This window comes from Gymnodraco acuticeps, unplaced genomic scaffold, assembly GCF_902827175.1.
Source record: "Gymnodraco acuticeps unplaced genomic scaffold, fGymAcu1.1, whole genome shotgun sequence".
In the NCBI taxonomy this organism is placed as follows: domain Eukaryota; kingdom Metazoa; phylum Chordata; class Actinopteri; order Perciformes; family Bathydraconidae; genus Gymnodraco; species Gymnodraco acuticeps.
The window spans coordinates 57,857-79,350 of record NW_022992340.1 but is presented as its reverse complement, the minus strand read 5'-3'; the positions used below and the strand labels follow the sequence as shown (position 1 = coordinate 79,350).

At 42.2% G+C, this 21,494-nt stretch overlaps 1 protein-coding gene across 1 annotated transcript in view; it reads right to left on the bottom strand.

The window, feature by feature from the left end:
• Positions 1 to 4,924: 4,924 nt before the first annotated feature.
• The window catches only part of LOC117541521 (wiskott-Aldrich syndrome protein family member 3-like), a 36,393-nt gene continuing 19,823 nt past the window's right edge, over positions 4,925 to 21,494 (bottom strand). The window contains exons 3-11 of the mRNA XM_034208704.1: positions 21,339 to 21,473; positions 14,414 to 14,567; positions 13,589 to 13,706; positions 13,135 to 13,203; positions 12,512 to 12,556; positions 11,706 to 11,839; positions 10,562 to 10,855; positions 9,302 to 9,675; positions 4,925 to 8,577 (exon numbers count right to left, since the gene is read on the bottom strand). Coding sequence (XP_034064595.1) covers positions 8,420 to 8,577; positions 9,302 to 9,675; positions 10,562 to 10,855; positions 11,706 to 11,839; positions 12,512 to 12,556; positions 13,135 to 13,203; positions 13,589 to 13,706; positions 14,414 to 14,567; positions 21,339 to 21,473 — 1,481 coding nt within the window. The 3' untranslated portion in view covers positions 4,925 to 8,419. The remainder of the gene's footprint in view (positions 8,578 to 9,301; positions 9,676 to 10,561; positions 10,856 to 11,705; positions 11,840 to 12,511; positions 12,557 to 13,134; positions 13,204 to 13,588; positions 13,707 to 14,413; positions 14,568 to 21,338; positions 21,474 to 21,494) is intronic.

Sequence of the window (21,494 nt, the reverse complement as noted above, 5' to 3'; positions counted from 1 at the left end):
CATTGATATTGTTGGTCAGGGAGAGGAAGCAGCATCACTGGTTTTAAATCCTCAAGGCGAGGGTGTTCTGGGTAATGACACTGTGATTCGGTGTCCTTGAATCAAGTTTTTAACATTTATTTGTAATGTATTTATTTTGTTCCTCTTGTCGTGAAACAGTCGGTTACGATTAAAAGTACAAATGCACTTTATAAGATGGACATGTTACACATTGCACTTGTAAATGTCGAATGTAAAACCTTGAAGAGAAAGATTTATTTTTTACTATTGTACATAAATGAGAACAGACAACAATAAAAAAAAGACTGCAAAAAATAAAAATAGTGGAAAACAATTTGCCAAATAAACTGAAAACAACAAAAAGAAGAAAGTTGGTGTTTTTTCTGAGTGCTGGAATGGAGTCCATGACGTCAGTGTGTGTGTGTGTGTGTGTGTGTGTGTGTGTGTGTGTGGGAGATTGCGTGACATTGAGTGTAGGTGTTTTTTTACGAGTGTGTGTGTGTGTGTGTGGGGGGGGGATTGTGAGTCAATATCGCAGGTCACTGTAGTGTTAAGGAAAGCCTGCGAGTATAAAAAGACGCCGCTGAATTATTAAACCACTCCCTGCTTGTATAACAGCAGAACAGACACACGACACACACACACACACACACACACACACACACACACACACACACACACACACACACACACACACACACACACACACACACACACACACACACACACACACACACACACACACACACACACACACACACACACACACACACACACACACACACACACACACACACACACACACGACATTCACATACAGGAAAAAGTCCAGAGGGAGAGAGACGAAAAGGAAAGGTGTAAAAAATGTCTGAGGGAAGATGGATGGTTTGTGTTGGCGTGATGTTTCTCCAGGGACAGGTTGTCTTTTCCCAAGAAACACACACATTTGTTATCCAAGTGCAGTCATGTGTGCTTCAGTGTGTGTGTGTGTGTGTGTGGGGGGGGGGGGGGGGGGTACATGGACATTAAAGCTTCTTAATAAATAATTGACAATGCAACAGGAGTTTTTAGTCATGCACATATGACGGAGGTGAGTGAATGTGAAGGGAATTTAACCTTTAAATCAATCAAATCTGCTTGTGTGTGTCGATGAAAGTGTGAACCACACGAGCGCGAGGCTGCGTGAGCGTGTGTGTGTTCGACTCCTTGACTCAAGGAGGGGACCACATGCAGGGAAAGAGCTCCACCATGTGGACAGAGGTAAGTACTGCTAAGACGAGGGGAAAAGACGCAGCACACACACACACACACACACACACACACACACACACACACACACACACACACACACACACACACACACACACACACACACACACACACACACACACACACACACACACACACACACACACACACACACACACACACACACACGTGCATTTTACGACCGGCCCACTTCGGCAGGCTACCGGACGTCCCATGTCCAACATGGAGCAAAGTCAAGGACCCCAAGTAAGTTTTTTATTTTAATGGTACTATTAATTACAAATTAATTTGGTAGTCATATTTGCGGCACATCTCTGATAATAATTGGCTTTCAAGAGTTGTACCGTTACGTGAACACTGTTGCTAGTCAACTGACAACATGTGTTTCTTTTTTTATTATTTCATTGTTTAGGAATAGGGAAATATACAGTTTTTTTCATATCATTTTTAATGTAAGGTCATATGTTGCCCTCACTACATTTGGTTCAGAGAAATGCACAATAAATTGTGTAACATGAACAACTGTGCCTATATTTATTGCCTTTTCCTACAGAACCTGCTTAGACATCATATCTTGGAGAGATTGCAAAGCAAGATGCAATACGTGGTCAGCCGTACTGACGTCGACCTCGACTATCTTGATTTCATGTGCATCAATTAATACTCATTGACACATTGGCAGAGCAGATATAATTGCCAGTGAATATAGTATAGCCCTTAGAGAACTGTGTAACCTGGTTAGAGGTCAGGTGAAAAATGAGCAACATATTCCATCTGTTGAGATACAGGCAGTGCAAGGGGCAAGGGGGCGACCCAAATTCGTCATTCAACAGGACAAGTTACAGGTCTTGATAGACACCCAGTTACCTTGCGTAGCCAAACTGATGGGAGTCAGTGAAGTTACAGTATTCCATCGAATGGCGGAATTTGGAATTTCTGTGTCAGGGTCCTACATACAATGCCAGACCAGGAGCTTGACATGTCTGAGATCAAAGCTCAGATGCACACAAGGTACACACAGCCATAATAACTTTGAATTATTAGTGTAGGACACTTGTGTATGTATAACATCGGAAGATGTGTAGTTTTATTCATGTTTTCACATAATTGTACAGGATATTGCTATATTATTTCACATGTTTAACTTCTAATATCTGATTTGTAAATAATCACAGACAGAAAGGTATACCGTCATTTAATGGTAAGCTATTGACATTCTTAATCCATAGATGTGTCTCCCATCACCCAAAACCCCTGACTATTCTTTCAACTCAGTATTTACATTCTTATATTCAAAGAAAATCAGTAATATCGTTAAAAACTACAAGTCCCTGTCTATCGGCTATGCACTGCTACCTATCTACCAATTGGATCAAATATAAAAGTCAACCAAACTAGTATTGATACTGCAAGGAGACGTACTGTGTGAAGAGAAATTGCAGATGTTGTTTAATTGCTGATATATTTATGATCCACGTCACGTATTCAGTTTCCGGTGTAGTTCTTGTTTGTCCAGAAGTCTTCTAATCAGGGCTCTATAAATAGAGAACTACGGCAGATATGTAATATTTAATGCAATCAAATTGTGTATTACAATGCTGTTATGTGATGACTTTCAAAGAGAAAAGAAAGCACACTCGGAATAAAGTATTATTATTATTTAAAAAAAAAATGTTTTTCGGATTTCATATCGCATAAACACCAAATCCCAACGTGCATTGCAGCTAAACAATCCAATCACTGAGCTTCTAGCTGAGGATCTTGGGTAATCAGTTCAGTGGGATGTGTGTATCGCAATGATGCTCGAAATGTCCCTTATAGGCCTACGTCTGTTTCCGGTGACTTTATTTTGAAATTCAGTTCCTGAGGAACGGCTAAAAAGTCAGAGATGATAGAATTAAACGAATAAATAAAAACAAGGATAATTGTGTGTTATTGTTGAGTAAATAACAGTGTGTTATTTAGAAAAGAATAACACATTAGAAGGAAAACAAGATTTTAAAAAAGACAGATTTCAGTATTCTGAGGCTCTGAGCCCCATTTCTTTTCCTCACTGACGGCAAAAAAAGTCCGACATTATACGATTTAAAATATAAACAATAATCGTGGCTTGATATTGAGTAAGAATATGTTTTTATGAACCACACAGCTTCCGGTCTCCCAAGACCCGACCGGACAAAAATACGTGCTGCAGGCACGAAACATAGCTACTACTAATAAAATACATTGCTTTTAAAATCGTTCTGTGTGACACGAAAAAAAGGGGGAAATCGTGTTGGTGAACACGAATCAATAGATTAAATGTCGTGACTATAACACGAAATGCCGTGAGACTGGGTTGAAATGGCAAACACACACAGCTAGCTGCAGACTAGCTGGTGAGCATTTAGCAGCTAAAGAGCCAGATATTTCCCTCAGGAGTTGGTAGAGAGCAGAAACAGCGCTAAAAAGAGAGTAGGACACCAGGTGGACAGAAAAATGATCAACTTAAAAAGGTGATATGCCAGTTATTTTCTGCTGCCCCCAAGTTGGCGAATTGCAGGTTTAAAGGAGACCTATCATGCTATATTTGAATATTATATTGTAGGGCCATACCTAGGGGTGGGCTATATTGAAAAATATAATATCACGATATTTTTCAAGCAGTATCACGATAGACGATATTTATCACGATATTTTTTCATGTTGGTTATTATGGTTATTTTTCAATTTACTTAACAGTACAACCACCTACAAGGTAACAAAATAAAAAGGAGTAACAGACCAAAATACCATTTCAAGCTGGTTTTAATTCTGCAATGATCCCTGAATGAACAATTCAACAGGAATTTTGATATGGCTTCCTCAGTCTTCAAGTAGGTAGGCCTACACCCTACACAACAAAAGTTAACACTGGTTTATTCACCAAGTAGCCAGGGTTAGGGTTACAAAAAAAAAAAATGTCATCAGTGGAAGCCGTGGCACTGTAAAAAGCACGACCAATCATCTGAGCCGGCTAAAGTAACTGGATGGCCTACCTGCCTGTCAGCCTTCCATCTGTGCACAAACTTATCTTGTGCCCTCATTGGTCATGTGCACGTTCGTGTGTGTTGGAGGAGGGGCTCTGTAAGGAAGTGGCAGTTTTTCCTCCAGCTGTGTATTTTCTAATTCTAGCGCACTCGAGCTGGTTTCTCCAAAATGACCTACCCCACCTTTAAGGTCAGAACTTTAAATTTGAGCTAAATACATGAAATGGGTCAATCCCTTCATTAAAGCTCCTGAAAATTGGCTTAAAATCTTCAACTTTTCTCATTTAAAAAAAAACATTCATGATTAAACAAGGCCTTTTTTATTCAAGTTGTGACAAATATATAATCCCATGTATTTTCTTTTAACAACTGCGACTGATAGTCACCAAAACGGTCATTTTGCTTCTCAAATGCTCAGTATCGCAATACAGTACATTTGAAAGAGTCATCTCAACTATGTCCACATTTGTGCGTAGTTTCAAAAACCTTTGTTGTATATTATTGCTATCACAGTTTGTGTGGATTACAACGATGATTGTTCAACACAAGCGAGAAAATACAGAATTCATTTGTATGGCAAATCAACCTAAAATACAAAATCAAAACAAAGAAATGTCATTAACTGTTGAAAAAAGACAGGATAACAGTTTTGTTCACCATTTATTGTCTATAGTTACATGCATACTTGCTTACAGTTGGTTTTAGTGTGCAATACAGTTTCATTTTGTTCCATTGTCTATGTTATATTACCCCAAATGGATTTTTTTTTTACTTTCCAGGCTGCTTCGCCAAAAAGTCTATTCAACATGATTTCATTTGTCACATTTTCAACACATAATGGAGTATTCCCACAAGCCAGTCGCCATAGATACGAGAGGTTGATTTAAAACTCGGGCAAAGTTTAGACTGATTTGGTTGGCAGGTATTTCCAATTATAGAAAAAAAGAGCTAGTGTTTTAAGGTTTTTAGTCTTTATATTTGAAGGATATAAAGAGACCAATAAGTGCTTCATTGCTCGGGCAGAGGAAGTTGTATCCATGACTCTTGCTTCACATCTTGGGTACATTTGGCCCATGTGCTTTTACGCTTGAATAATAATACCCATAAATACTTGACCAAACAATCAGGGAGAACCACCATCAACAACACGTCCATCAAATGTCCAGTTTTTAAGCCAGTTTGAGTTCTTCGACAGCGAGACGTTCTGTAACGAGCATGTATTTATATACACAACAACAAATATTAACTTCTTTACTAAAACAAACCTGGAAAAGCCCCGATCCCACCGACCAAATATGCTGTCAGTGTCTGGATTCATGTTGGACGCCTCTGATTGGTTTAGCTACTTTTCTATTTGGTGCCTTAAAGGTCAAAAGATATCCTTCGTTTCAGGTTAAAATCGTGCCAAACTTTTAACAGCAATTTCCCTGCCTCTATTTTTCAATGTGAGACAGGAAGTAACTACACATTTTACTGTAGTTATTTAGCTGTTTTTGAGTTTAAGTGCTTATATTTATGTATAATTAAGCTTTTTAGAAGGACTTGCTTCTCACAATTGCCCAGATTATCATAAAAGGACAAATAGAAACTATATCTTAAATTATATAAATAGAAACAGTTTGAGAGGACATTTAAAAAGAGGCAATTGTGTCTCATGGTTCAAGAAAACCCCAAATGCTTCATTGCCAAACAATACATTACAAATCTATCACTTCTGGATAGGAACATTTAAAATAATGTAATATTAAGAAGTGCGCAAATCTAGCATAAAATGATGTTTTAATCCTGTTTTTTTTAGGGATTTTAAGGCTCGAGAATAGATTAAAAGCAGTATCCGGTAGGAAATGCTTCTCTGATTTGCGTTTAATAGTTTTTTCGTGTACCTCGACTACAGCCTGGAGTAGAAAAAACCCCAAAAAAGAAACCAAAGTGAACAACTCACTGCAGCACATTGTCAAACGAAAAACCACGTTATATAAAAACACTACAGTCCAATCAGCTCATACGGAGGATTAGCCAAACCTATACTGAAAAGAGAATAGATAATATATTACTGTTGCAAGTCTCTTACACTTAGTATTTATAGTCTGCGTTCACAAAGTGAGCGGGGGTCGTATGGAGGCGTGACCTTTGACCCCAGCTCAGGATGACAAAGCTTTGTGAGGGCGACTCCGGTGTGTGGTTAACGTGTGGAAGCGTTTATATATAAAGACCAATACCACAGCACACTGTCACTGCCTGAAATGTCATGAGTGGTACAAATAATACGAATGGCGTAAACTCGCTCGCTTTGTTGTTCGATGGAAGATGAATGAGATTCAACAAAAGCTGGTGGCGCTGGTTTCCCAAAAAAAAACATGAACTTTTCAGCTATTACACAATAAGGGAACTACTGTACTGTATGTCACAATGATTAAGGTTTTAGGGATCACACTGACTTTATGAGAGATTGGCTTTTTAATCGCTTTACCAGAAATAAAACAAGATAAACATTATCCCATATTTCTATATTGTGCATGTCATGTTATTATAAATTCAGATCATTGAGTTTTAAATATAACGCTAATCACGATGGGAATGAGTTACAAAAAGGTACATTTTCTCAAGATTTTAAATTCGACTTTTTCCCTAATATTATATATTATTTGATTTCCTGTGCACCAGTCTTGAAAAAGACATCTTGGTCCTTGTGGACTGCCTGTTTAAAATGTATACATTAGGACGTAAACACACAATAAACAAGCCATAAAAAAACCACAAACAATATTTGTGACGAAGATGGCTTCGTCACTGTGGACTGACGGCTTCGGGCTTTGTATATTGCACATGTGTTTTATTTTGAAAAGTGTTCCCTTTCCCCATGTCTGTTGCTGTTGATTGTGTGCACCTGGTGCCCTGTGTTGTGTCCTCCCCCCTCACCTGTGTCTTGTTGGGTTCATTAGTGTGGGTACTTAGGCTCTGTGTTCCCTGTTTGTTTGGGGTGTGAGATCCTTGTGACTGTGCTCACGTGAACAGCGAGATTGAGGCTGTGTCATGTTCCTGACTTAATAAATGCCCACACCGGGTTGTATTTTGGACGTTCTGCCTCTGCCTCCTTGCTTGGTCGGGCCGCTCAACGGTCAGCTTCACAATATTGTAAACAGACTTGTTGCCCAGCTACCAAAATTGAATACGCAAGGTCTGGAGATTGCACCTAAATTATTAATGTTTTCTGATGCAGTTTGAGGTTTGTGTAAATAAACAAGTCTGTGTTTTAAATGTATAAGGAACTCCAAATGTGATTACATTTCATTGAAGTTAACCTGTGAATAAAACATACAGATTGGACCTTTGAGCGATTAACGAGAGTGTGTAAACGTACCCGGTAATAAACCTGATTCTGAATGTTTATTTTTCTCTCTTTATATTAATTGTATTCCTTGTCTTTCTTACTGTAAATTCATTTATATGAACATATTATGAACAATTTAGAGTCAAATCAAGAGCCAACAGTGTTTGGCTGATGGCTAACCTGTATTTTAACAATAAATAATAAAAACATGTCATGATGGAGATAGTTAAAGCTACACGCTCAACCCACATAGCAGCGTTTATTACAAAAAGAAGATTTAGGCGCCGATTCATCATCTCAAGTTGGTTAAAACGATCAAAAAGCCAAACGTCATTGTTTCCTCTTAAAGAGTGCGTATGTTTCGTACCCTTCTATTCTTTCCCTGATTTTCCCGCCACAAATTCCTTCTTCTCAGCATTTGGCAGATAAGTTAAGATTGCACTATAATTCGTTTTGCTTGTGCTATACCATGTGCTTTGTAAACACAGCGCCCCCCCCCTCCTCACTGGGGGGCCCTCCTTCACATAATACAGGCTCACAACCTGGAATACTTTTAATAATTACCACTCGAATACGTAGCGAGGGAGAGGATTGTTTGTCACGGCTGAGTGTTAGTGGTTAGAAATGAGTGGGGTGGGGGGGGAGGCAGAATATACGTCTTCAACCTGTTGCTGTAAGAATGTATGATTGAATGTTGATGATGAACAATCACCAAACCCCCGTCATTACCACCTCAGTGTCTCAATGTTTCACCCCCATTTTTACTCCCAGTGATCCCCCCCCCCTCCGTCTCCCTTTATTCAAAACTTTATTAGTCAGACCACTCGTTCTCGTCGAGCTCGGAGTCGTCGTCGGACTCGCTGTACTCCACGGCGATGCGGCGCGACAAGATGGTCGCCACGTCGTTTCCGACCGGCTCCCTCTTGGCCTCCTGCTCTCGCTGCTCCTGCACCTTCCTCAGCTGGATGCCTGGGGGGGGGGGGGGGTGGGGGTTTGAAGTGTTAAATCTGAACTTCTCCTTGACCTTTGACCTTAATTATTATGTATTTATTTCAACAAGGACCATGCAACCAAATACATTAATCTCTTGAACACTCATAAAATAGGTAATTCATATATAAAAATAGTTCTAGTTTAAAAATAGTGATTTAACATGTCTAATACTTAAAAAGGTCTAGCAGCAACATATTCATTAAGTATTAAATCCGAACTTCTCCTTGACCTTGTAATGGAAATGATGATTATGAGAAAATGGAATGCTATGATGTTATATTTAACATATAAATAATACCATTTTGTAAGCCTTACATGTCGAGAGACAGTAGGTCTCAGCACTCAGGAAGGTGATCAGTCACAAGGTGTCATGTGACCACACAGTGATCTGATCATTGGTCTGAACATGGGTCTACTGTACTCTGATAGGGTCATGGGTCAGTTATCTCATGACTAAGCATGTATATATTGTAACTGCATAAAAGCTCTCTTCAGTTTGAGTACTTGCACTTGGCTGTGGAGACATCTTGAACACCCTAACTCTTTAACCTTGAACACCCTAACTCTTTAACCTTGAACACCCTAACTCTTGAACACCCTAACTCTTTGACCTTGAACACCCTCTTGAACACCCTTACTCTTTGACCTTGAACCCCCTAACTCTTTGACCTTGAACACCCTCTTGAACCCCCCCTCTCACCTCTACGGATGGCAGCCAGCAGGTCTGAGCGGGCGTCGCTCATCGGGATCATCCCCAGCAAGGCGGTGGCCTTCCTGGCCGCGTCCCCCGATGACGGGTGAGCGTGGTACCCGGTCGGGACCCCTGGTGGGGGGGGAGGGGGGGCGGCCGGGGGGGCGCCCGAGGGGGGGTGGGAGGGGGAGGGCACGTAGTTGGCCGGGGGAGGAGGAGGGGAGGGGGAGTAAGGGCGGGACAGGGTGGAGGAGGAGGGGGGGACGGCAGAGGGAGGAACAGCCGCCGCAGAGTCGAAGGCCGTCTGAGCCGAGGGGATGGTGAGGGGGGGAGGGGGAGGGGCCGGGGGGATGTAGTACTCTGGGATGGTGGAGGGCTGACCACTGTAGGGGGGGAGAGAGAGAAGAAGAAACAGGTATGAGGTGATTAACCCTTTATAGGGCACTATTAGGTTAACCCTAACCCGTTTCAGGCCTCTGCTGATTGGTCAAATTCCCCAATGGCGCGCTCTGTGGTGTAGAGTGATCTTCGCTGATTGGCTGGGAGAAAACCACATGCTTCTCGACCTCACTGAGTCGCGGGGGGGACGCCATGTTTGGTGTGTGCGGAAGTTACCAAATATGGTTCCTCGCTCGTTAAAGGGTGGATAAAATATGTATTATTAATATGTGTATGTATATATATGTATATATATATATATATATATATATATATATATATATATATATATATATATATATATATATAAATATGTATATATATATATTTATATATAATATGTGTATATTACATATTATGTATGTATAATACATTTTTAAAAAGGGTGGTTAAATGTGGATATAAGGGGATAATGGTGACAGAATGGGCAACTAAGGCAAAAAACATCAACATATGAATAGGAACTCTTAAAAAGTAAGGGCCCTTAAAAAAGGAATTTGATATCTGGGTCCCCTTAGGAGGTATGATATCTACCGTTCCCTAAACATCTTTTCAAAATGATTTTATGCTTCCTAAATAAGGAGTTTCTATCTACAGATCTGTAAATAATAAGTTTAGAACCTACCGTTCCCTAAACCAGATATACAAAGAAAAAAAGATTAACAGCATAATAGAATAGCATTAAAAAGTTAAAGAATATATGTACATGTGGAAATACAAATGTCCAGTAACAAATACAATGCAGGATATTGGGCAAGAAATGGATTATTCAATATTAAATTGAATATAAATGTAAAATGTACAGTGGGTATTAGCATCAATAAAACGTACCCGTGCCCGGCCCGGTACTCTTTAACGGACGGCTGCCTCGGCCCGTTAACAGCCGGTTCTCCTCCGGGCTGAGCTCCTGAAGGCGTTCGGCCCAGAGAGGCGGCGTGGCGCCCCGGTGCGGCCGCTCCTCCGGCCCCGGGGGGCCCGCTGGGGGGCCGCAGGATCCGGTCCAGAGACTGAGTCTGGGCCGCGGCACTGAGGTGCTCCCGGCCGTGGTCGGGGGGGTGCACGGTGCTCGGGACCTGGCTCGAGGGGTGGGAGGGGGACGCTGGGAAGGAGTCAGAGGTCATCGACCTGGGGAGAGAAGAGGTGCTTATTTACGGTCTGTCTTTGATCATTTATTACAATTACTTTTTATTCTACACTGTTACTTTACTCCCAGTTTATTCCCCATTTAGCCACTGCAGTGATCCAACCAATTCAATAAACCCACATGCTCTTAATAACCATCTCCAGCAGGGGGCAGCAAAGAGCCTTCCAGAGTACAGCACGTCTGATTTCACCTCCATCACAGGGAGGTGCTTTAAAGGTAGGGTAGGTAAGAACGGAGAAACCAGCTCGAGTGCGCTAGAATTTGAAAGTACGCAACCGGAAAAAATCTTCCCCTTCCTTCAGACTTCCTTCCAGAGCCCCTCCTCCAACACACACGGACGCGCACATGAGCAATGAGGGCACGAGATAAGTTTGTAGCACAGATGGAAGGCTGACAGGCAGGTAGGCCATCCAGTTACTTTAGCCGGCCGGCTAAAATGATTGGTCGTGCTTTTTACAGCGCCACGGCTTCCACTGATGACATTTTTTTAATGTATTTATTGTCAAAGTATTTAATATATTCATTGCTATCGGGATGTTAAGAGCATTCCATGGAATATAACAAAAAGTGTTTCTGAATGTGAATTACCTACCCCACCTTTAATGTGTGTCATTGTGAGAAGTATTTTATACAAATACCTGTAGACTATTTATAGCATTTTAATTCTGAGAAAAAACTAAGTGGATGAAGATTGGTTACAATTCCAATGCAGAAAACGTCACCGTTAAACCCCAATAATATGTCTGTCCCATGAGTGTTTATGTATTCCCAGTCCACAATCTTCTGTTTGTGTGTTTCTGTTTCAGTGTGTGTGTGTGTGTGTGTGTGTACCTGCTATCAGGGGACAGGGACCCCTCTGAGGACATGCCGTGGTAGGGGGAGGGGGTGAGGCGGGCGTCTGGTCTGAACTCTTTGTCGTAGGCCAGGACGTTCCACTCCTGACGGCGGTTACGAGCCTTACGCACCTGAAGAGAGTCACAAAAAAAGGCGGGAAAGGTAAATATTTCTCACTGGAAGAATAAGACAGGAATGAATAATGTAAGTGATGATGACATCTTGTGGTTAAGTGTGCTGCTGTATCCTTTTAACTGTGGTCTCCACTTACTCCACTAACAGGCACCGAGTGTCTCATCGTATTTAATTGAATACATTGATTTAATAAGCTTTTATTAAGGATGGTTTAAGAGTGATCTCCATGCTGGCAAAGGTCTCCTCTCTTCTATTCTATTACACAGATTTCAAGAAGCTATTTCTTTGGTCCAAATGCCTGAACACATGATTTTAACCTGTAATTGCTGCAGTCATGAGTTTTTCAAACACGAAACTAAGGTAATATTCAATAAGAGGTTGAAAAGTGCATTTTTAAACATGTTTTTTTCATTCCAAGGAGATCTTGTTTTGGGTCTGGTTGTCATTTTGTGTTTGTCAGCCACATAACAGAAAAACTATAGACCAGATTTGTATGAAACTTAGTGGAAAGGTGAAGCATGGGTCAAGAGAGAAGACATTACATTCAAGAGTGAGTCTGAAGCATGGAGCTGACACACACATTATTTTCCACTGCAACATGCTCTTAAAGATTAGGAAAGGCAGTCTACAGGTAGTGTCAGAGTGTGTGTGTGTGTGTCATCACTGACCTTCTTCACCTCTCTGCTGGGGTCCTCCACCTGCTTCTGCTGCTCCTGCAGGAGAGACGAGGCAGACAGACGGAGAGAAAGTTAGTTATTGATTATTGATCAGTGTGGGTCAGAGGAAGGACCCTGTCACCAGCTCTTTCCACACACACACACACACACACACACACACACACACACACACACACACACACACACACACACACACACACACACACACACACACACACACACACACACACACACACACACACACACACACACACACACACACACACACACACACACACACACACACACACACACACACACACACACACACACACACACACACACACACACACACACACACACACACACACACACACACACACACACACACACACACACACACACACACACACACACACACACACACACACACACACACACACACACACACACACACACACACACCTTAGTACTGAAATGCAAACAATGGCTATTTTTGAGCTTACATTTATATTTTCCTGCCCGTTTCTTACCCAAATTCCTCTATAAAAGTGAGTGTGTGATGTGTGTGAGGGTGCAGGGGTGCATGGGGGGGGGTTTAGGGGTTTAGGGGTTAAGGGTCTGGGTTGTCTTACAGAGATGGACAGGGGGCTCCTGGGTGGGGCCTGTCTGGAATGGGGCCTGTCAGGGTGGGCCGGACAGCCCTATGGAAACATGGGAGAGAAAGAAGCTTAGACTGAGGAGGGAGAGAGGGGGGGGGGGGGTCTTTGAGGCCAGAGAACTCTATACATTAGAGAAAGAAGAAGAAGAAGGAAGGAGTAGATCCTCCATCTTTGTGGGAGATTTTATTCAGTTTCCAGGTTGAAAAGGAGGGAACATAAACACGTGAGCAGCATTACATTAAACAGACATATTGACATTTAACATTTTGTCACAATCACAAATCCAGCCTGTAGCATGTGTTTAATGACATACACATTTGGGACAACTTTTCTCCAACATGCACTCACAAACACACATGACCTCCACACACACACTGATGTATACACACAGTCGTACACACAGTCGTACACACAACCGCACACACACCTTCTGTCGCCTCTTCTCCTTGCGCTTGTCCTCGGTGGCCTGCAGCATCTTCTCCTTCCACAGGATGAAGAAGTACGAGGGGTCGGTGTAGAACTTCAAGGCGTCCTTCTTGTCGTCCCTGTAGAGAAAGGGGGACAAAGTGGGTTGAAAACAAGGAGCGGCATGACGTAAGATGGAAAGAAAATGGAGCAGGAGAAATAAAACCTTATTTGATAAAAAAAATGTAAGATAAAATACTACATGTACTACTTTTACGATTTTCAAAATGTGGGGCAAGTTTTAAAAGAGTTTTCCAATTTTGAATTATAGTCAAGGCATTCGATAGGCTAAGTGCTACATTAGCATGGTAGCTAATTCACATCATAGATTGTGATGAACCCAGACAACTAAGTAACTTACATTATTATTAATGTAGTCATTTATGAAGATGGAGCATCAATCGCAATTCAAAATAACCTAAAATGAAGTGGGAGCAATGTAGGTCTTACAATTTTCGTCATAGTTAACATTAGCTCGGCTCATTAGCATGGATAACTAGCATGTTAGCTTTAGCAAGGTACAAGTTGACGCTTCCTGATTAGCTTGTTCTCATCGACAGGTTTCTGCTGAATATTTCATCGTTGATCGTTCACACCTCAATATTTCTTAAACGAATAAAGAACATGAATATCAAACATGTTTTATATAATAATTATCTTACGTAGTCAATAACATTAGGATGCTGTGTGTAAAGCCTCAAGGGAGATCATGTGTTCGGCTCACTGACTGCGTTAAAGCGACTTTGAGCATTAGGAAAAGCGCTATAAAGATCCTACGTATTATTACCTGTAGGAGCTGAGGATGTTGAGTGGGGGGGGTTTGTCGCAGCGATGGTACATCTCCACCACGGGGTTGGAGACGGAGGACCTGGAGACCACCTGCTGGTCCTGGATGGTGCTGCTCTTAAAGGCCTTCCTCATGTTGATGTCCTGCAGGGAGACTGGGAGGAGCGGAAAGAGAGAGAGATTTAAAGGTCACCTATTATGCACTTCTTCATGTCTCCTCTACATCAACATGTGTCCCCTCTTCTTCATGTCTCTTCTACATCAACATGTGTCCCCTCTTCTTCATGTCTCTTCTACATCAACATGTGTCCCCTCTTCTTCATGTCTCTTCTACATCAACATGTGTTCCCTCTTCTTCATGTCTCTTCTACATCAACATGTGTCCCCTCTTCTTCATGTCTCTTCTACATCAACATGTTGTCCCCTCTTCTCCATGTCTCTTCTACATCAACATGTGTCCCCTCTTCTTCATGTCTCTTCTACATCAACATGTGTCCCCTCTTCATTCATGTCTCTTCTACATCAACATGTGTCCCCTCTTCTTCATGTCTCTTCTACATCACATGTGTCCCCCTCTTCTTCATGTCTCTTCTACATGTGTCCCCTCTTCTTCATGTCTCTTCTACATCAACATGTGTCCCCTCTTCTTCATGTCTCTTCTTCATCAACATGTGTCCCCTCTTCTTCATGTCTCTTCTACATCAACATGTGTCCCCTCTTCTTCATGTCTCTTCTACATCAACATGTGTCCCCTCTTCTTCATGTCTCTTCTACATCAACATGTGTCCCCTCTTCTTCATGTCTCTTCTACATGTGTCCCCTCTTCTTCATGTCTCTTCTACATCAACATGTGTCCCCTCTTCTTCATGTCTCTTCTACATCAACATGTGTCCCCTCTTCTTCATGTCTCTTCTACATCAACATGTGTCCCCTCTTCTTCATGTCTCTTCTTCATCAACATGTGTCCCCTCTGTGGAAAGAGACTCTGAAAGTTTCAGGAACAAAGATTCTCTCTCTTTTTGATCCATTTCTATAAAAACCTGTCTGAAAATGAGCTGATCAGATTTTGGCCACTTTATGATGTCATAACGATGTTTTGTCTTGTGTAACCATTAGCCAATCACCAACCAAGGGTAACCGCCCCCCCCCCCCCTTATCACCATTGAATCTCCTCCTAGTAGCACCAATTGAGTTCTTTGTAACCAAATGTCTCTCAGAGGGGCGTGGGGAGGGGCTCCTTATTTTCATCTAAAGTAACAGACAGAGAATCAGCACTTTGGAAACAGGGCTGAAACAGAGGGGATTATGGGTAATGCTGCAATGATCTGTTTGGTGTTTCAGCCAATCAGAGACAGGTTCTGGATATATCTGAGACCTGTAATATATTGATGAAAAACAGTGTAATAGGGGACCTTTGAGATCAAGTAAACAACGAGACAGTGAGGTCGAACAAAAGGCAGATTTGTTTTCTGCGTATCATTGACACAGCATTTGTGAAATAATCCCTGAAAACAGCTGTTTTTTTATAACTCGTCGGATTAGCAGCTTAATCCTGGATGTGCAGCGCTGCCCTCTGATCAAGTCAGGATTTATGGGAATGAACGATCTGTTGTTGGTGCACATATCATCCAGGGCTACTTAGATTTAAAGTGTTATCCCACCGCATAGACAGTTTGAGATTAAATACAATTAAAACTTCCATGCAGGGTATAACAGATGTCAAATAATGATTTACGTTATGTTCAGTGGCTGTAATGTTGATATTTACCAACATCCTGGACATTCAGCAGGTAGTAGGGAAATTAAATTTATGAAATGAAAAATGCAGGAAAACAGTTATTTTGTCGATGCAGAAAAATAAAGTACATCTTGTTTTATCTACCTATTGAATATTTGAGCACATCATTCTTTGTGAAAAAGCAAAAATAGGAAATTAGATTTGAACAATTTAGTCACACACTCTTGGGTGCCAGCTTAAATGCAAAAGTGCAGTCTAGGAATATCACACTGTCGAGCCTTGGACCTGGAGATTTATGTGTTTATGGATTTTTTGAAAGGCATTCTGGGAATGTGGGAAATTGCTTACAGGAGCAGAAGAACAGGCGATAAAAAACTACGAGTTCTGACAGAAAATGAGGACATTTCATGACAGAAATGACTAGTCCTGGGGCCCACTTAACATCAACGTCTCCTTTAATACAGATATTGAATGAATTGTATGCTCTAATCATAATTATATAAAAGGATGGTTCAGGTTTCTCCCACAATAATAGGAGGAAACAGGAAATAAAAACCCCTGTATGTGCCTGTAAATCCTTATAATAACAACACACACACACAGACAGCATACACACTATATGACCAAATACACAGGCGATAATGGGACAGCAGGGGCAGATTAGTGTCAGAGCTTGTTGCACCAGCTTAACACACACAGCAGCAGTAACAAGAGGTGTGTGAATAATATAGCATGTGTTTTTTTAGTAAACACATTTTCTTGCATGTAATTAATTTAAGTGTTCATTTGGAACTAGGTGATAATTGGATTTGTCTACATAGAAGAGAGATAGCATGTGTGAGATAGAAAAGACATGTGTGTCAATCCCTTAACCCCACACACACACACACACACACACACACACACACACACAACACACACACACACACACACACACACACACACACACACACACACACACACACACACCACACACACACCCACACACACACACAACACACACACACCACACACACACACACACACACACACACACACACACACACACACACACACACACACACACACACACACACACACACACACACACACACACACACACACACACACACACACACACACACACACACACACACACACACACACACACACACACACACACACACACACACACACACACACACACACACACACACTTATAGTGTGTCAGTGTGACATATGTTTGCTACCACTGATTTACTTGACATATGAACTGGGTGTGTGTGTATCTGTGTGTGTGTGTATCTGTGTGTATCTGTGTGTGTGTGTGATGAACGCAGTTATTAACAGCGTCAGGAAAAAAGGAGGATGTTAGGACTAACCTCTGACGGCGAATTCCTAAAAAACAAGCGAGCGATTGGCTGTTTGATCTCTGTGTGTGTGTGTGTGTGTGTGTGTGTTTCTGCAGTCAGCACACACTCCTGTCTGCTCGCCGTTTGATCATTCCTTCCTAAGCTTCCGTCCCTGCAGCCAAATTAATAATCCACAAAACTAGCAGCTAATGCAACTTTCATTCACACACATCTTCAAAGAGTCCTCTAGCTCACCCCCCCCACACACACACACACTCTATCACCTCTCACTTCGTGTCCTCCGTCTCTCTTCCATCTCATTCTAACATGTTGTGTTACTGCTAATAACCAGATGAATGTATCACAACGTCTGACTTTAACATGTACGTGGTTGCTTTAATAATCATTTCAACGTCTGGGAGGAGGTGCAGCACAATACAGGAAGTAGAAGGCAGCGTGTTGGATGAATGAATATCAGTTTCCAACAGATGCTCTGTTAGTGGGGGTGTCGTTGTGTGCGACGCATCATTCCTTTCCCGTGAGTGGAGTTCACGTGAAGGTGTGTTTTTGAACAGAAGCGATTCAAATCAACAACCAGAGAGATAAGAGTGGATCTCTGAAGCTAATATGGTCTAACTTCCCTACACTATATGTGATGTGCTTTTAAAGAGACCTTTTACTACTTGTTCAATAACGATTTCACATTTCGTGCATAAACAGCCATTCATATTTATTATATATTTTTTTAAATGGCATTTTTTTCACATTTTAAATGCAAAAAAAATGAAAAAACGCTTTTTAGGCGCAAATCATAAGTCAGGAAAGACTTGAGATATTTATTGTCCTTCCCTTTCCTTGTTACTTTTCCTTCCTTTCTCTCCTCCTTCCTTTGTCATTTTCTTCTCTTCCTTCCATCATTTCCTCTTTCAGGTGTAACTTTACAACCCTTTCCTTCTTCCTAGACCCTTTCACCGTCTCTTTTTCGTCTTTCATTTCATTCACCATTCCTTCCTTCCTGCCTTCATTTCTTTCTTCCATCCTTCCCTCACTCATTCACGGTTTCATTTGCCTGCTAGCTTGAAGAATCACAGAAAGAAGGGAGGAAGGAGAAGGCAGAGAAAGAAGTGGTAGTGAATGTGTGGGGGATGGACAAATTGCTTGTGCGTAGGAGGAAGAAGAAGCGTGGTAATGAACGGAGGAGATGAGGAGTGGGAGAGGAGAATAGGGCTGAGGACTGCTGAGCTTTTCCTTTTCATCGCCGTCTGTGCAGCTTCCTCTGAAGCTCTGTCTGAGGCGCCGCGCTGCAGAATGACTCGGCAATATTAATAAGGAGGGGGGAGAGAGAGGGAGGAAAGACATGGAGGCAAGAGGAGATTACAAGTGGGGGAGAGAGATTGGAAGTCAAAAAAGGAGTGATTTAAAGAAAGCAAAAAGGGAACGAGATTTAAAGAAGTACTGGAAGGAGGCAGGAAAGGAAGAAGAGAAAGAGTAGGAGATGGTTTGGGAGAAAAAGAGATATAAGAGAGAAGGAATCATTATACAAAAAGATGGAGGATAATTAGACGAAGTAAGGATGAAAGGAAGGACAGAGGGAGACGTGAGGATGATAACAAGAGAACTGGAAGTAGTCAGAGAGGGTGAAGAAAGGAGACAATTGGGGAGATGGATAAGGAAGAAATAATATATAAAAGAGAAAGAGGGAAAAGCACTAAGCTTTGAGGTTTCTCATATCTCCCTTTTAAGTTGATTTTGAGCCTCTAGGGCAGGGGTGGCCAAACCGCGGCTCTCGAGCCGCATGCGGCTCTTTGCCTAGTTTCATGCGGCTCTTCAGTTCATATCGAATTTTATGTGTGAGTTTGGGGGAGAGACACTGACTCTGTCCTGACTAGTGTTGCACGGTGTAACGATACTTGAAAGGTATACCGCGATACTCTGCCGTTAAAAACGTTACGATTCCTCCGTTTCATTAGTATCGGTACTTTAAGAATGACGGGGGAAAGTACTCCGGTGAGAAAGCGCCGTTTCAATAAGAGCCGTGTGTTCAGCGCTCTGCTTCCACTCCCTGCACTGCAGCCGTGCCTGCAGTCCCGCCCCTCTCAAGCACGCTCTAAGTCCCTCCCCTCTCAAGCACGCTCTAAGTGCCTCCCCTCTCTCATGCACGCGCTAGCTGCAAGAGCATTTGAGAAAACGAGAAGCATGGTTGCAAGTGGGAGTGCAACTGCCGCTGCGCCTCGGCTTGTTGACAAAAAAGACGCCAGAAGCGAAATTTGGAAGTATTTAGGGAAACCTATCGTTGATTAAACACTATCAAGTGTTTCCCCTACCATTGTCTTGGAGGGGCGCTGCGCCCCGCCAACGGAGCCCCGCGCCCCCCCTGAAATTCAAGGTGTATATGTAGCACCAAATTGCAAATAATCTATGACTACTGTCACTTTTCACATTGAACATGTGCTCTTTTATTAAATAAACGCTTTCAGTTTAAGTTGTGGGTTTAGTGTTTTTGACCCTAAAAACACTGATGCATTAATCAATAACAATAATCCACAGCTCCTCTCTGCTCCAGAGGATTTAAAAAATATATATCCCAATGCCACAAAAATGCATCAGTGACGTGGTTGAAATCTTGTCTCCAGAAAACAAAAAACTGAAACAAGCGGTATCAGTGACTGTGTGTTTGATGTGGCTCTTTGCAGTAACAGAGAAAAAATGTGGCTCTTAACCTCTGACTGGTTGGCCACCCCTGCCCACCGTACTCTGCTCTGAAATCCTTCTGTGAGTGGTGAGTGGATCATCACAGTCTGTGTGTGTGTGTGTATTACTGCATTAAAATAATTGACCTTCAGAGATAGTGAGATGCTTAATGATGGAGATAGCGATCATGGCTCACACACACACTGAGCGACATATGAGTGTGTGTTTTTCTGTTCACTAAACACTCAGTAGTACTCAAACCCACACACAAATTGAAATGGAGATAGTGATAAAGGAGACAGACGTGAAACAAAGTTGACACACACAACAATCCTCAGGCACAAGACATTTAAAGGACACACACACACACACACACACACACACACACACACACACACACACACACACACACACACACACACACACACACACACACACACACACACACACACACACACACACACACACACACACACACACACACACACACACACACACACACACACACACACACACACACACACACACACACACACACACACACACACACACACACACACACACACACACACACACACACACACACACACACACACACACACACACACACACACACACACACACACACACACACACACGACGTGATGAGCTTTCTTTATTACTAATTAAAACCAGTGATGGGAATTATGGCTCTTTGAAGGGAGCCGGATCTTATGGCTCCATTCTTTTCCGAGAGCCGTTCAAAAAAGGGGGCGGGGTTAATTCTGCAGGTCACCCTTGAAAAAGAGATCTTTTGATCTCAAGGGGCTTTCACCTGGTTAAATAAAGGCTACAAACAATAGGTTTATCAGCGAAAGAATCACCAGGATAATGATTGACTGTATTGCCAGAAATCTACTTTTACTCACAGAAAATGTATAACTTGCTACATCTCTCAGCCAGACTACTCCTCAAGCAGCATGCGTTATGCCGTCATCATCTACGGCTAATGTGCATTCAGAAAGCAAGTTCCTGTGAAGGCGAGTGGATTTATGGCAGGCAGCGAACCAACGATAAAAAGAACGGCTCTCACCAAGTACGACTCGGTTCCCTTGGTTCGTACCAAAAAGACGCTCAAAAGAATCGGATGGTTGGCGAACATCACTAATTAAAACTCTGGTCCTCACCCTCCTCCACGGTGGAGTCGAGCTGCGTCACCTTCACGGCCAGCTGGTCCACCCTCTCCTGCAGGCTGCTCATCCTCAGGTAGAAGCTGTTGGCCTCGTTGAACAGCTCTCCGAAAATGTCTTCTGCATGGCGACCTGGACGGAAACACAGACACA